The 15092-nt window shown below is 69.2% G+C and overlaps 3 protein-coding genes across 3 annotated transcripts; 2 read left to right on the top strand and 1 right to left on the bottom strand.

The window, feature by feature from the left end:
* Nucleotides 1-32: 32 nt before the first annotated feature.
* GCK (glucokinase) lies at nucleotides 33-6554 on the top strand. Its single transcript, XM_076358957.1, has 10 exons — nucleotides 33-103; nucleotides 2836-2998; nucleotides 3139-3293; nucleotides 3532-3651; nucleotides 3742-3837; nucleotides 4090-4189; nucleotides 5064-5247; nucleotides 5541-5696; nucleotides 6052-6285; nucleotides 6382-6554. The coding sequence occupies exons 1-10, from the start codon at nucleotides 59-61 to the stop codon at nucleotides 6524-6526; spliced, it is 1398 nt and encodes a 465-aa protein (XP_076215072.1). The 5' UTR covers nucleotides 33-58; the 3' UTR covers nucleotides 6527-6554.
* Nucleotides 6555-9734: 3180 nt separating this feature from the next.
* Nucleotides 9735-11724, top strand: MYL7 (myosin light chain 7). Its single transcript, XM_076358810.1, has 6 exons — nucleotides 9735-9822; nucleotides 10098-10173; nucleotides 10628-10732; nucleotides 10846-10924; nucleotides 11039-11087; nucleotides 11563-11724. Exons 1-6 carry the CDS (start codon nucleotides 9787-9789, stop codon nucleotides 11662-11664), a joined length of 447 nt encoding a protein of 148 aa, XP_076214925.1. The 5' UTR covers nucleotides 9735-9786; the 3' UTR covers nucleotides 11665-11724.
* A 239-nt stretch (nucleotides 11725-11963) lies between these two features.
* On the bottom strand, nucleotides 11964-14624 carry GNLY (granulysin). The gene is made up of 5 exons (XM_076359015.1): nucleotides 14477-14624; nucleotides 13461-13585; nucleotides 13224-13334; nucleotides 12953-13125; nucleotides 11964-12060 (listed from the first exon to the last, which is right to left on the bottom strand). Exons 1-4 carry the CDS (start codon nucleotides 14514-14516, stop codon nucleotides 12958-12960), a joined length of 444 nt encoding a protein of 147 aa, XP_076215130.1. The 5' UTR covers nucleotides 14517-14624; the 3' UTR covers nucleotides 11964-12060; nucleotides 12953-12957.
* Nucleotides 14625-15092: the final 468 nt, after the last annotated feature.

The following is a 15092-nucleotide window of genomic DNA, read 5'->3' as shown; positions in this document are numbered from 1 at the left end:
GGGGTTTGGGGGGGGGACGGCTTGGCCCGCAGCCCACCCCGCCCCGACGGCTGCCCCCATGCTGGATCACCGAGCCAGGATGGAGAGCGGCAGGAAGGAGAAGGTGAGGCCGCCGCCGGGGCGATCCCGGGGGACTGGCAGGGAGACGGGGTCGGGGGTGCCCAGCGGGTGCGGGCGGGGAGCGGCGGGGATCCTCCCCAGGCTGCCAGCCATCCCTGCGGCGAGCGGCCGGGCGCCGCGGGCGTCTCCCGTCGGGCGAGGTGCCCCTTGGGGACGGAGGCAGCTGGGAGGGGAGGATGGCCGGCAGGTCGGACGTCGGCTCCGGGGGCAAAGCCGTGCCACCTGGGGGTCAGCCCCAACATGCCCAGGGGGGTCCTCGTCCCCGAGGTCACCCCCCGGCACGCTCCGGGGAGGGGACCCAGCGCCGTAAGCGAGGGCTCTGCGTTTTGGTGTGCCGGGTCTCGGCACAGCACGGGCCGTACCCCGTCCCCACGCCACGGAGGACTCTGGACAGAGCCGGGAGCGTCTGCGGGACCGCGACTCCTGGCTGGGATTCTCCCCCTGCTCGGGCAGCGCCCTTGGCATCTTGCTGCCAGCCGAGCGGCTGCCGTCCCTGGGATGAGATGGGGCCCGTTACCTCCTCCTGGTCGTCACCGTTGCCACCGAGGCACCCAGGAGGACAGCACCCGGCCCAGCCCCGACCAAACGTCAGTTGGGGGCAGCTGCTCCCGTCTCCTCTCCCGGACGGATTGGGCTCGCGGGGCCGTGCCGTGGGTGAGGACGGCGAGATGCTTCCCCGCTGCGGACTGGGACGTCCGAGGGGACACCGAGGGGACACGGCACGTGCTGGGGGCAGGAGCACGTGGCTGGCAGAGTCGGGCACCGCCGGCCACCACAGCCTTCGGCCGCACGGTTTACAGCTTTGTCCCCTTGGTGGGATGCGTCAGAGCAAACAGTTTCCTTGGGAAGCCAAGAGCCGGGTTCGGTCACATGGGAAGAGCCAAATCCCGCCGAGGAAGAGCCAAACCCGTCGTTTCGGAGGCAAGAGAAGGGATGAGTCAGGGCACGCGGCACCTGAGATGGAGAAAATGTTGGAGAAATAAAACTCGGACCCTTGGGTGCCACCCTCGGGTGCCGGCCCTGGGGACAGGGACCCTCTGGCTGCGGCAGATTTGGTGTTCGCATGCCAAACGGTGCCGCAGAGTGGCTTCACGCTGAATACCTTCAGCCGACGACTCGGGCGAGATGGTTGAATCCAGCTCCACGCTTTTCCTGGCAGGATTTCTCCAACCATCCCGGGCTGAACAGCCTCCGGGTTGTGGCCAACCTCGCCGCGGTGCTGCCTTGGGCTGCCCCAGCCCCTTTGTGGGGTGGCCAGCGGCGTCCCCCGGCACGGCGCTGTCCTCCGTGGTGCAGCTGCGTCTCTTGGCATCTTGTCTCACGGCACCTCGGGGGTTCAGGGTTAATGGAGCCCCCGGGCTTCGGCACCGGGGCGGACATGGGAGGATGGCTGGAGAGGTGCCGGGGTGCCGGGATCCCACCCGGCTGCGGGTGGTGGCTGAGGCTCGCCCAGGTGCGAGGGCTCTGCAGGGCAGGAGCTTTCGGGGCGAGGAGATATTTGGGACCAGCCCCCGCTCGGGGGGGGGGGGGGGGGGGCTGGAGGCTGAGGGACGGCGTTCGGGGCCGGGTGACGTATCAGGATGAACTGGGGGTATCGGGGCGAGCGGCCGCAGGTTTGGCTGAGCCGAGGTGGTGGGTGGTCTCCCCATGCCGGGATGCTCCAAACCACATCCCAAAGCCCTTTGCAGAGCCCCCCCCCCCCCCCCCCCCCTGAAACGCATCGGGGAAACGGCAGCAGCCTCGAGGAAAACATCCCTCTGCCGGCGAAAGTGCAAGCGGGAGCGTTTTAAGCTTGCCCAGATCCCAGTGCCTAATGAGCCCTCTAATGCCGCCGGCTGCATCTGGCCGAGCAGCGAGCGCTCTCTCCCCCCCGGGCTCCATCTGACAGCCCCGGGGCTGCCTGCCCCCGATTACGTGCCGTGGCTAATGGAGGCTGCGCCGGCGGCGGAGCCCAGGGTTGCTACGTAAAGGGTAAATACAGGTCCTGCCTGCCAGGCGCTTCCCTCAAGTGGGCCCTGCGATTCTCCCTGGTAGCGAGGCAAGGGAGCAGTTCCCGATAATACTCTTTATATCCTGCCTGCGGTCCTGGCTGCCCGCCCGCCCGCCCGCCCTCGGCCCCCCACTCGCGCCAAGTTTGATGGGCAGAAAATGGTACCCATGGTTCCCCGGGGGGGAATAGGGGGATAGGGACGCTCCCGGCTCCCCGGGGGACTGAGGAGGACGCAGCATCCTCGTTGCAGACGCAGAGGGGTCCCACGTCCTCGGTGGGGGCTGCTGAGCTCCTAACTGGCATCGCTGGAAGCGCTCCTTGCTGGGAAAGACCCTGGGATTCGGCGGGATGGGACGTCCCAGGTCGCTGGTCCAAGCCCTGCTGGAACGGCACCGGCTTCAACGCGACCGTCCGAGCTTGTGGAAAATCAATCGGCTGAAGGCGAGGGCGCGGGGACCCCTGTGCCGACCGCGGATGTCTCGCGGGCAGCGCCGGGAGAGGATTTGGGGCCAGCAGCGGCTCGTGCCAGCCCCGCGGGTTCACCAGCGTGTCCGTTAGTTGGAGGCAGGATAGCGGAGAGATGGGATAAGGTGTTTCGGGGTGTCGTGTGTGCTGGTGGGGAAAACCGGGGTGAGGGGAAGGAAAATTTGGATTATTCATTGGGGTTCAGGCCACCCGGGTCCCATATCCCCCGTCCCCAGCCGATGCCGTCGGTCCTGCCGCAGGTGGAACAGATCCTGTCGGAGTTTCGGCTGAAGGAGGAGGACCTGAAGAAGGTGATGTACCGGATGCAAAAAGAGATGGACCGAGGGCTAAAGCTGGAGACACACGAGGAAGCTTCCGTGAAAATGCTGCCCACCTACGTCCGCTCCACACCCGAGGGCTCAGGTACGGTGCTGCCGGGCTGGCCGGGCATCGCTCCCAGTCCTTTGCCGTGTCACCTCTTCCCCGGACCTCGCTGAGCTCGGTGCGGGAGGCCAAGACCCGCCCTGAGCCGCTCGCCTTGTGTCCCCCCTCCGGCTCTGCAGAGGTCGGAGATTTCCTGTCGTTGGACCTCGGCGGCACCAATTTCCGCGTGATGCTGGTGAAAGTGGGCGAGGGGGAGGAAGGGCAGTGGAAGGTGAAGACGAAGCATCAGATGTACTCCATCCCGGAGGATGCCATGACGGGGACGGCCGAGATGGTGAGCTGGGCACACAGGGCATCCCGTCCCCCTCCCGTCACCGGGCAGGGGCACACCGAGACGTGTTTCGGTGGGGACGCCGGTGGGTACGTCCCTCATCCCTCCAGCTGGCAGAAGCCAGGGGGGTGGCGGGGAGGTGGCCACGCTCGGAGGACCCGTGGTGGGGACGGTGGCCGGCCGCGGGCAGCAGGAGAATGGGGGACAGCCCCCGGCGAAGGCTGGACCTCCTCTCTTCCAGCTTTTCGACTATATCTCCGAGTGCATCTCCGATTTCCTGGACAAGCACCAGATGAAGCACAAAAAGCTGCCCCTGGGCTTCACCTTCTCCTTCCCCGTGCGGCACGAGGACATCGACAAGGTGAGGGGGTGGCCGGGCAGCACAAGGGCTCGGGAGTCCCCACGACCCAGCTACACCCACAGCCCCATTTCGGTCTTACCCTCGCTCCAGGGCATCCTCCTGAATTGGACCAAGGGCTTCAAAGCCTCCGGCGCGGAAGGGAACAACGTGGTCGGGCTCCTGAGAGACGCCATCAAACGGCGAGGGGTGAGATGATCGTAGGGTTTGTGCTGGTACCGCAGCAGGGGGGAGACCCCAGCGCCCCCGGCTGTCCCCGCGATGGGGCCGCTGGAGCCCAGCGTGTTTTCCCGGGAAGGGTTGTTCCATGCGTGTGCACACGCGTGCGCACGACACGTGCATGCACCCTCGGCCCTCGGGGACCCCCCACCCCAGAACCCCCTGCTGCGGGACAGCCCGGACCCCCGGGCGAGACGCCGATGGTCCCTCTCCCCTCCCCAGGACTTCGAGATGGACGTGGTGGCGATGGTGAACGACACGGTGGCCACGATGATCTCCTGCTACTACGAAGATCACCGGTGCGAGGTTGGGATGATTGTGGGTAAGACGGCCCCTTCCCGCAGGGACACGCGGCAGGCGAGGTGGGGACCGTTCCCACGGCCCCGCTCACGCTCCCCTGCTGCGAGCAGGGGCTTGTCCTTTTGGGGGGGGGACGCACCAAGGACAGGGGGGTGGCAGCGGCGCCCTGCCGAGGTCTCCTGAGGTCGGGACGCCGGATGGCATCGCCCGGCCCCAGCCACGGCGGTGGGGACACCTTTGGGGTGGAAAGGTGGTGGTCACTGTAATGGGTCTGGTCACCCACGGCACGGGTCTGTCCCCAAGGGACATCCTTTCCCCAGGCTGCCGGCGGCTCCGGCATCTCACCGTATGGGTGGTGACTCAAGGTGGCCGGTGCCGGCCGTGCCGGGGAGCCTGGGAGGTGGGGATGGGTTTGAACCCTGCAGGCTCCTTTGCCCCCCGCAGGGGAGCAGCCCCCCGCCGCCCCCCAGACCCACGCTATCTTTAGTGCCATCAACCATGCGGCCATCTGGGCTTTCCGCACCGGCTCGTGCCGTCCCCTCGGCCTGGGTAAACACCGCGCCGCTGGCGCCGGGCTGTTTATCAGCTCCTCCAGAGGCCGGGGCTGCCCTCACCACGCAGCAGCCAGAGCCCCTGGGACCCCGTGGTGGCCGTCCCCGACACCAACCGGGGACAAGAAGCCGGCTGGGGCTGCGGGGAAGGACCCGGGGGGGGAGCAGGAGGGCCGAGCTTCCCGATCCGCATCAGGATGGGGAAGTACAGCTCCGAGCACAGCCCCCCAGCCGCCGTGTTGGCTGCCCCACGGAGCCATCAGGATGGGAGGGACGCGGGTGTTGGGGGTCAGTGCCGTCCTCCCGCCGTCGCCACCCGGTCCCATCCCCGGTTCCCGCTGGCAGGGACGGGCTGCAACGCCTGCTACATGGAGGAGATGCAGAACGTGGAGCTGGTGGAGGGCGACGAGGGACGGATGTGCGTCAACACGGAGTGGGGGGCCTTCGGCGCCTCGGGGGAGCTGGACGAGTTCCTCCTGGAGTACGACCGCGTGGTGGACGAGACCTCACTTAACCCCGGTCAGCAACTGTAAGGAATAGGACAGATCCAGTTCCTCTGGGCGTCCCCCCCCATCCCTGGCCGCGTCCCCTCCGCCCACCCTTCTCCTTCCCCCTGCCCACCCGCGCCACGCTGGGCTCGGCTGAGGCCGGAGCAATTCATCACAGGTACCCCCAAAGCAGGGGTCCTTCGCCCCGGCCACCGTGCCCACGCACAGGGACGTGTCTGGCAAGGGGGGGGAAGGAAAGAGGGGGGTGCCGTGGGACGTGGCCCCCCCCAAGTCCCGGCCCTGACGGTCGCCCCTTTGCCTGTCCCCCCCCCAGCTACGAGAAGATCATCGGGGGGAAGTACATGGGGGAGATCGTCCGGCTGGTGCTGCTGAAGCTGGTGGACGAGAACCTGCTCTTCAACGGGGAGGCCTCCGAGAAGCTCAAGACCCGCGGGACCTTCGAGACCCGCTTCGTGTCGCAGGTCGAGAGGTACGGGGCTGGCGGGGCTGCGGCAGGGGGCCGGCACCCCCAAACCAGCCCGCTCTGCTGCCCCGCACTGGGGGTCTTCCGTCCTGTCACCCCACGCCGGTCCAGGTGCATTGGGGTGTCTGTCCTGTCACCCCACACCAGGCTGTCCCACGTGGGGGTCCCCTGTCCCATCGCCCCACAGCAGCCTGCTCTGACTGTCCCATATTGGGGTCCCCGTGTCCCGTCACCCCACACCAGCCCTCTACAACTGCCCCATATTGGGGTCCCCTGCGCCATCACCACACGCCAGCCTTCTACGGGGGCTCCCCATGTCCCCCCGTCCCCTGGCCGACGCACCCCTCTCCCCCCGTCCCAGCGACTCCGGCGACCGCAAGCAGATCTACAACATCCTGACGGCCTTTGAGCTGCTGCCCTCGGGGACGGACTGTGACATCGTGCGGATGGTCTGCGAGAGCGTCTCCACCCGCGCCGCCCAGATGTGCTCGGCCGGGCTGGCCGGCGTCATCAACCGCATGCGGGAAAGCCGGAGCCAGGAGACCCTCAAAATCACCGTGGGGGTCGACGGCTCCGTCTACAAGCTCCATCCCAGGTGAGGACCCCCAGGAGCCTTCCTCCCGCCATGGTCCCCTTCCTCCTCCTCCTGCATCCCCCAAGCCTTGACCCCGTTTTTTTTCCCCTCCGGCAGCTTCAAGGACCGCTTCCACGCCACGGTTCGGCAGCTGACGCCCGGCTGCGACATCACCTTCATCCAGTCGGAGGAAGGCAGCGGGCGCGGGGCCGCGCTCGTCTCGGCCGTTGCCTGCAAAATGGCCTGCATGATGGGGCAGTGAGAGAGGACTCGGGTGGAGGATGAGGAGGAGGAGGAGGATGATGATGATGATGATGGGGGGAGGGGGGGAGGACGGTGGTCCCGCTCGGAGCTCTGCAAGGAGCAGAGACGGACACGGGAAGGGATTTGCCGCCGGTGAAGGCAGCTCCCGGCTCCCCAATAAATGGGGTTTGCGTGGACTTCTCCTCTGGGGCCGCTTGAGTGAGAGCTCTTTGTCTTCCTCATGCTCGCAGGGAGAGCCCCCGTGGGGCTGCCCCACACGTGTGGGGCAGCCGAGGGTCGTCCTGCGCCTCCCCGGCCCCCTGTGTCCTCCCCGCTGGGGACCCAGCCGCAGGGAGCGGGACCCCCGTGCACCCTCCCAGCCCCTTCGCTGGGGGTGAGACCCCCCCCCCAGAGGTGTTGGCCGAGAGATAAGGGGCTGCTTGGGGGGTACTTGGGGGTCGGGGGGGAGGAGGGGGCCAGGCCGGCCCCCAGTGAGCCCCGGGAGGGCAGAAACTGACTGGGGTGCGCCGGAGCTGTGCCGGATGCGGCGGGACACCGATTTTCGGGGATCCCCTCCAAGCCTTGTCCCTGCAACAGGGACATGGTGGGGGGGCACCCCAGCCTCCCCCTCCCAGCGCTGACCTCCCCAAAAGGGGGCACAGACCCCCGCCAAGGGCTAAATCCTGCTCCAGCCAGCAGCGGGACCCCCAAATCCAGCGGGTCCCAGCCCACGCCAAACGGGGGGGCACATGGGTGACACACACACCCCCCCCGCCCCCGGGGGCTGCTTCATGCTCCGGGATGCCATGGCTCAGCCACCTTCCCAAGGAGCCAAAAATAGTGCCGTTCCCCCTCCGGTGACACCCGGGGGGCCCGGCCTGGCTTGTGTCCGGCACGGCCCGGTGGTGTCAGCACCCGGCGCCAGCGCCAAGTTTGGCTCGCCCGCCCGCCCGCATCCGCCACCCGATTTAGCTCGGGGGCGACAAGGGGGGTATAAAAGCTGGGGTGCCCCGGGGAGCCCAGCCCGGGGCTGCGGCGGGGATGGTGAGTGCGGCCAGGGACCACCCCCCCCCCCCCAGGAGCCGGGGATGGGGGCACCCCGGGGTGTGGGGATGCTGCAGGGGGGACTGGGGGCCTCTTGGGGTGTCGGGGACCCTCTGGGGGTGTGGGGGCACCCCAGGGATTTGGATCCCCCTGAGGGTTTGGGGCACCCCAGGGTGTCGGGGTCCCTCTGGGTGTTGGGTTCCCCAGAGGGTCCAGGGCAGGGTTTTAGGGTCCCTCTGGGGGTCTGGAGCACCCCAGGGTGTTGGGGTTCCCCGGAGGATCTGGGGTCACCCCAGCATGGGGGGGGTCCCCCTTGGGGATCTGGGACACCTTGGGGTGTTGGAGTCCCTCTGGGGATCTGGGGCACCCTGGGGAATTGGGGTCCTCCTGGGGCACTCCAGTTTGTTGGGGTCCCTTTGGGGGTCGGGGGCACCCCAGGGTGTGCGGGGGTCCTTCTGAGGGTCCAGGGCACCCCAGGGTGTTGGGGTCCCCTGAATGGTCTGGGGCACCCCAGGGATTTGAGTTCCCCAGAGGGTCTGGGGCAGGGTGTTGGGGCCCCTCTGGGGGTCAGGGGCACCCCAAAGTGTTAGGGTACCTCTAGGGATCTGGTAGTATCCCAGCGTGTTGGGGTTCCCGGGGGGATCTGGGGCATCCAAAGGTATTGCGGTCCCCCAGAGGGTCTGGGGCACCCCAGGGTTTTGGGGTCCCCAGAGGGTCCAGGGCAGGGTTTTAGGGTCCCTCTGGGGGTCTGGGGCACCCCAGGGTGTTGGGGTCCCCCTGGGAACCAGGACCACCCCGGGGTGTTGGGTCCCTCTGAGAGTCTGGTGGTACCCCAGGGCGTCGGGGGTCCATCTGAGGGTCTCGGGCACCCCAGGGTGTTGGGATCCTCTGGGGATCTGGGGGCACTCCAGGGTGTTGGGGTCCCTCCGGGTGTGTGCGAGCACCCCAGGGAGTTGGCGTCCTCCTGCGTCACCCCAAGGTGTTGGGATCTGTCTGGGGGCACCCCAGGGTGTTGGGTTCCCTCTGGGGGTCTGGGGCACCCCAGGTCTGGGACCCACTCAAGCTGTTGGAGTCAGCCCCGGGGCTGTGGGGCCACCCCATGGTATGGGCCATCTTGGGGGTCCGGGGACACCCTTGGACATCTGGGGCCACCACACGGGTCTGGACCACCCCAGGGGGCCTGGGGCTGACCCCATGGGGCCACCCCAGGATCTAGGAACATCTCAGGGTGTTGGGGTCCCCCCAGGGTCCTGGGGCCACCCTTGGGCATCTGGGGCCACCCTGCGGGTCTGGGGTCACCACAGAGTGTGGGGTCACCATGGGGGTCTGGGGCTAGCGTGGGGTTTTGGGGCCACCCCAAAGCGCGAGGTCACCCCAGGGCCAGGGGGCCTGGGCCACCTTGGGGGGCTGGGGACACTGGGGGGGGGCTGGGCTTCCCGGGGGGGGAGGAGGGGTAGCCCTGGGGTCGGGGTCCCCCCAGGGGATGGGGCCACCCCAGCGGTGCCGCCCCTCAAGCCCCCAGCCCCACAGGTGGCACCCAGACAGCGCCGGGATCCCCCCAGCTCATTGGAGGAGGGGAAGGGGATCCCTGCTGCTTTGATTGGCTGTCTGGGATGGGGGAGGGCTGTGCTCTGATTGGCTGCAGCCATCAGCCAGCAGGCTTCCTCATGTTCTGATTGGCTGCGGCCAGCAGCAGCAGGGCTCCCTGTGCTCATTGGCCGTGGCCAAAAATGGATTCCCTGTGCACTGATTGGTGGCAGCCCTCAGCCAGCAGGATTCCCTGTGTTCTGATTGGTTGCCACCAGAAAGCTATTCTTGAGCTCTGATTGGTGGCAGCCCTCAGCTAGTAGGATTCCGATTAGCCGGGGACAAACAAAAGGGATTCCCTGCGCTCCGATTGGCTGGAGGACCAAGAAAGGGATTCCCTGCACTCCGATTGGCCGGGGCCAAACAAAAAAGGATTCCCTGCACTCTGACTGGCTGTGACCAAAAAAAAAAAGGGGGGGGGGCAGCTCCCTGCGCTCTGATTGGCTGAGGCCAAAAAAAAAAGGGATTCCCTGCGCTCCGATTGGCTGGGGCCAAAAAAAAAAAGGGATTCCCTGCGCTCCGATTGGCTGGGGCCGGACCAAGGCTTCCCCGCACCCCGGTTGGCTCCCGCAGGCCAGCAGGAGGGCGGGCACGCGCGGCAGGGCGGCGGCCAGGCGGGCGCGGCGCAGCTCCTCCAACGTCTTCTCCATGTTCGAGCAGTCGCAGATCCAGGAGTTCAAGGAGGTAGCGGGCGGGGGGTCCTGGGGGCGGGGGGTCCTGGGGCGGGGGGAGCTGGGGTGGGGGTTCCCGGGGCAGGGGCTCCCGGGGCGGGGGGTCCCGGGGCGGGGGGAGCTGGGGCGGGGGCTCCCGGGGCGGGGGTCCCGGGGCGGGGGGTCCCGGGGCGGGGGGAGCTGGGGCGGGGGCTCCCGGGGCGGGGGCTCCCGGGGCAGGGGGTCCCGGGGCGGGGGGTCCCGGGGCGGGGCCTCTCCTGACCCCTCCCACTGCCCGCTCTGCTCCAGGCCTTCAGCTGCATCGACCAGAACCGGGACGGGATCATCACCAAGGCGGACCTGAAGGAGACCTACTCGCAGCTGGGTCAGCGGGCGCCGCGTAGGGACGGGGGTGGCTGCGGCGCCGAGTCGGGGTGGTGACGGTGCCAGGGGACAGTGACAAGTGTGGGAGAGCGATGGTGCCAAACTGAGGGCAGTGACGGTGCCAAGGGTGGGGACAGTGACGGTGCCAAGCCCGTGGCAGTGACGGTGCCAGAGACGGTGCCAAGTGGGTGGCAGTGACAGTGCCAGGTGTGGGGACGGATGTGGTGCCAGGCATGGGGAAGCGACGGTGCCAAGCGAGGGGACAGTGACGGTGCCAAGCGTGGGGCAGTGGCAGCCGGGGCCACCCGGGTGTGCGGAGGGAACCACTCGCTCTCTGCCAAGGGACGCGTCCCAGCGCTCCAGCTGGCACCTCCAGTGGCACCTCTCCCCTCCCGGGGCCAGGCTGTCCCCTGCGCCTGGTGCCACACGGGCCTTGTCACCGTGTCCCCCCCCAGGGAAGACAAACGTGAGCGACAACGAGCTGGAGGAGATGCTGAAGGAGGGGAAGGGGCCCATTAACTTCACCGTCTTCCTGACGCTCTTCGGGGAGAAGCTGAACGGTGAGTGGCCCCAGGTGTCCCCCGACGTCCCCTGACCCCCCCCCCCCCCGACACCCCTGACCCCCCCAGGGCTCGGCCCCGAACCCCACCTAACACCTCCCCCCCCCCCCCAGGCACCGACCCCGAGGAGTCCATCCTCAACGCCTTCAAGCTCTTCGACCCTGCCGGCACCGGCACCGTGAACAAGGAGGAGTGAGCGGGGGGGGGGGGGGAGCAGGGACCCCTCAGGGCACCCGGCCGGATCCTGCGTCCCCCGGGATGGGGACAGGAGCCGACCCCGGGCTCAGCCGATCCCTCTTCCTGCAGGTTTAAGCAGCTCCTCCTGACCCAGGCGGATAAGTTCTCCCCAGAGGAGGTGAGGCGGCTCCCCCGGCCGTCACTGTCACCGTCACCGTCACTGTCACCGTCACGGTCCCCTGCACCGGCCCCTGCCCACCCTGTCCCCTCACAGTGTCCCTGCACGAGGGGGGACAACAGGACCCTCAGGGGAAGCAGGTGCCCAGGACGCCCGGCTCTGCCTGCCCACTGGGAAATAGGGGGGGGGGGGGGATGACACAGTCCCCAGCCCCAGATCCCTGTGTGTCCCCCAAAGTCCCTGTCCCCAAGGTCCCCGTGTGCCATCCCTGAGATCACACGTACCCCGCTGGGACACTGTCCCCAAGATCTCCATGTGTCCCCTGCGGTCCCTGCCCCCGAGATCCCGGACCCCATCCCCAAGGTCCCTATGTGTCCCCCATAGACCCCGTCCCCAGAGTCCCCGTCCCCGCGATCCCCATGTGGCACCCCGCGGGGACCCGTCCCAGCCCCCCCGGGTGCGTGTCCCCACGCAGGTGGAGCAGATGTTCGCGCTGACACCCATCGATGTCTCGGGGAACATCGACTACAAGTCGCTGTGCTACATCATCACCCACGGGGACGAGAAGGAGGACTGAAGGGACAGCGGGTCCCCCGCCCCCCACTGCTCGTTCTGGCCAAATAAACCACCAAACGAGGGGGTCTCGTCCGTCCGTCCGTCCGTCCGTCCGTCCGCAGCAGCCCCAGGGAGGGAGGCGGCTCCGTTCAGCCTGGGCTTTGCACCCCCGCATGGCTCCCGGTGTCCCCACAGAGCTGGCATGTCCCCAACACAAGGGACAGACCCCTCCCCCTGCCCCCCCAAAAAAGGACGGGCTCCCAGGGGACCCTCGGCACGGGGAACGGCAGGGCCATCATCCCCAGGAGACGCGGTGGCCTGGGGCGAGCTGTTTTATGGCACGGGGAGAGGGATCCGGGGGCCGGGGCGGCAGGCGGGGTTGGGAGGGGGTTCGGGGGGTGGCGCTCGGGGCCGAGGCCTGCGGAGACAAGGAAGGAGCGGTGAGTCGGGGGCCACCGTCACCCCCAACGCGGGTGCCAGCGAAAGTGGCTCCTCCAACCTTCCCCTCCCCTCTCCAGGGTGCATTTTGGGGTCCCCTGTCTCACCCCCACCCTGCAGAGGCGCGGGCAGGTTCCCTCCCGGAGGCACAGGACCCCCAAGCGCCCTCCCACCCCCAGGGCAGGTATGGGGTGCAGGGTGCAGGATACGGGGTGTGGGGTGCAGGATACGGGGTGCAGGGTGCAGGATACGGGGTGTGGGAAATGTGGGGTGCAGGATACGGGGTACAGGGTGCAGGACACGGGGTGTGGGAAACGTGGGGTGCAGGATACGGGGTACAGGGTGCAGGATACGGGGTGTGGGAAATGTGGGGTGCAGGATACGGGGTACAGGGTGCAGGACACGGGGTGTGGGAAACGTGGGGTGCAGGATACGGGGTACAGGGTGCAGGATAAGGGGTGTGGGAAACATGGGGTGTGGGGTGCAGGATACGGGGTGTGGGAAACGTGGGGTGTGGGGTGCAGGATACGGGGTGTGGGAAACGTGGGGTGTGGGGTGCAGGATACGGGGTACAGGGTGCAGGATACGGGGTGTGGGAAACGTGGGGTGTGGGGTGCAGGATACGGGGTACAGGGTGCAGGACACGGGGTGTGGGAAACGTGGGGTGCAGGATACGGGGTACAGGGTGCAGGACACGGGGTGTGGGAAACGTGGGGTGCGGGATGGAGGATGCAGGACGATGCGGGGGTGTGCGGTGCGGGACGCGGGATGCCAGATGCGGGACGCGGGGCACGGGGGTGCAGGAGGCGGGATGAAGGGCGTAGGGTGCGGGGCGCAGGACGTGGGGTGCAGGACGCGTGGCGGGTGCTGACCGGGCTCAGGCCTTGCAGAAGCCGATGGCGGCGCAGGTGTCCTGGGGCTCGTCGCCGTTCTGCAGCGCCTCGCTGATCTGCTCCCGGTACTTCTTCACCAGCCGCTTGCAGATGCGGCCCAGGCGCTTCCCCAGGGCCCGGCAGGCCTTGCCCAGCGCCGCTTCCACCGCCGCCTGCCGGGACCAGCCCCGGCGGTGTCAGCGGGGCCGCCTGCGGGGCACCGGCCCCCCCCCCCGCCCCGCTCCCCTCAGCCCCCCAGCTGCCCCCTCACCTCGTCGGGGTCCTCACCCGCCATCGCCTTGATCTGCTCCAGGATTTTGGTGCACAGGCTGCACTTCTTCCCCCGGCCCGGCGCCGCCGCGTCCCCTTCGGCCACGTCCCACTGCCGGGGGGGGGACAACGCAGACCCTCAGGGCTGTGCCAGACCCCCCGGCGTGACCCCCATGCGGGCGGGGGGGCTGCCCCACGGCTGGTGTCGAGGCCGTGGGGCAGCGGGGCTGGTGCTCACCAGGGCCAGGCTGTCCCAGAGGTCGCGGCAGTACTGGTCCCTGCGGCACGGGGTGGTGGCGGCCACGTCCTGGCACCAGGACGCGGGGCCGCCCTGGCAGGGCTCGGGGACGGCGGCACACGCCGCTGAGCAGGGACGGGGACAGTGAGCACGGCCGCGGGAGCGCGCGCCCCTCACCGAGATCCCTGTGTGCCCCAGGGGTGCCCGGACCCCGGCCCCACGCAGACCCCGGCCCCACCAGCCCCGGGTGCTTGATCCTGCTCAGCCCCTGTCCCTGCCATCCCTCCTGCCCGTCCCCATATCCTCCTGTCCCCACCCCCCCCCCCAATCCCCACGCAGACCCTGTCCCCGCCATTCCCCGGTTGTCACACAGACCTCGTCCCCGCCATCCCCACGTGCCTGTCCCCATGTGGACACCACCCCCGCCATCCCCGGGTCCCCAGGTGGACCCCGTCCCCACCATCCTCAGGTCCCACACACAGACACCGTCCCCGCCATCCCCCATTGTCACGCTGACCTCATCCCCGCCATCCCCAGGTGCCTGTCCCCACACCAACCCCGTCCCCGCCACCCCCACACCAACCCCGTCCCCGCCACCCCCGTCCCCCCACACCGACCCCGTCCCCGCCACCCCCACACCGACCCCATCCCCGCCACCCCTGGGTCCCCACAAAGACCTCATCCCTACCACCCCCGGGTCCCCACACCGACCCCGTCCCCGCCACCCCCGGGTCCCCACGCTGACCCCGTCCCCGCCACCCCCGGGTCCCCACAAAGACCTCGTCCCCACCGTCCCCACGTGCCTCTCCCTACGAGGACCCTGTCGTGCCACCCCGGGGTCCCCACGCAGACCCCGTCCCCAGGCGCCGTCCCCGCACCCGCTGCCATCCCCGCTCTCCCCCGTGTCCATCCCCACGTGTCCCCCTCCCCTCCACCCCGGGGTGCTGTCCCCCCGCCGCCCCCTCCCCGCACCCTCCTCCTCCTCCGGGACGCGGGGCAGGAGGGACCCCCGTTACCTCCCACCGCCACCAGCACCAAGAGGAAGGCGGCAGCCATGGCGAGCCCACTCGAGCGGGTGACAGCGGGTGACAGCGGGTGACAGCGGGTGACAGCCGACCGCCCCACCCCAACGGCTTTTATAGCCCGGCGAGCGGGCTGCGGGGACGGCCGCGCCACTCAGCGCCGCCGAAACCCCAAAGAGCCCTTAAAATGGAGTGGCGCTGGCTCCCCAACCCCCTTCCTCCCTCGCACCTCCGCCCTCCGCCCCCGCGGCAGGAAGGGGAGACGGGGAGGGGGGGGGGGGCCGGCCCGAGCCCCCCGGGGCCCCCCAAAACCCACCCCCCCGAGCCCCCGCAAGCCCCAGACCGCGGGAGTGGGGGTGCTGCCGGTGGCCCCAAAACCCTCGGCCCGTTCGGGGCCGCGGACAGGGCCCCACGAGGGGTGGCCCATGAGCCCCCCAAAGCGTGGGGTGGGAGGCGGGTGTGGGGCCGGACCCTCGTGGGCTCCGGGGGGTCCGTTCCGGTGTCCCCTCCATCCCCTCCCGGGCTCTGTGGGGTCCCAGGGCTCGGGCCCAGTGTCGTGTGTCCCCCCCCCGGGGGTCGGTCCCAGTGTCCCCTGTCCCCTCCATGAGCT

Source organism: Aptenodytes patagonicus, chromosome 24, assembly GCF_965638725.1.
Source record: "Aptenodytes patagonicus chromosome 24, bAptPat1.pri.cur, whole genome shotgun sequence".
Lineage (NCBI taxonomy): Eukaryota > Metazoa > Chordata > Aves > Sphenisciformes > Spheniscidae > Aptenodytes > Aptenodytes patagonicus.
The sequence above is the reverse complement of the archived record's forward strand: the minus strand, read 5'-3'. Positions and strand labels throughout refer to the sequence as shown.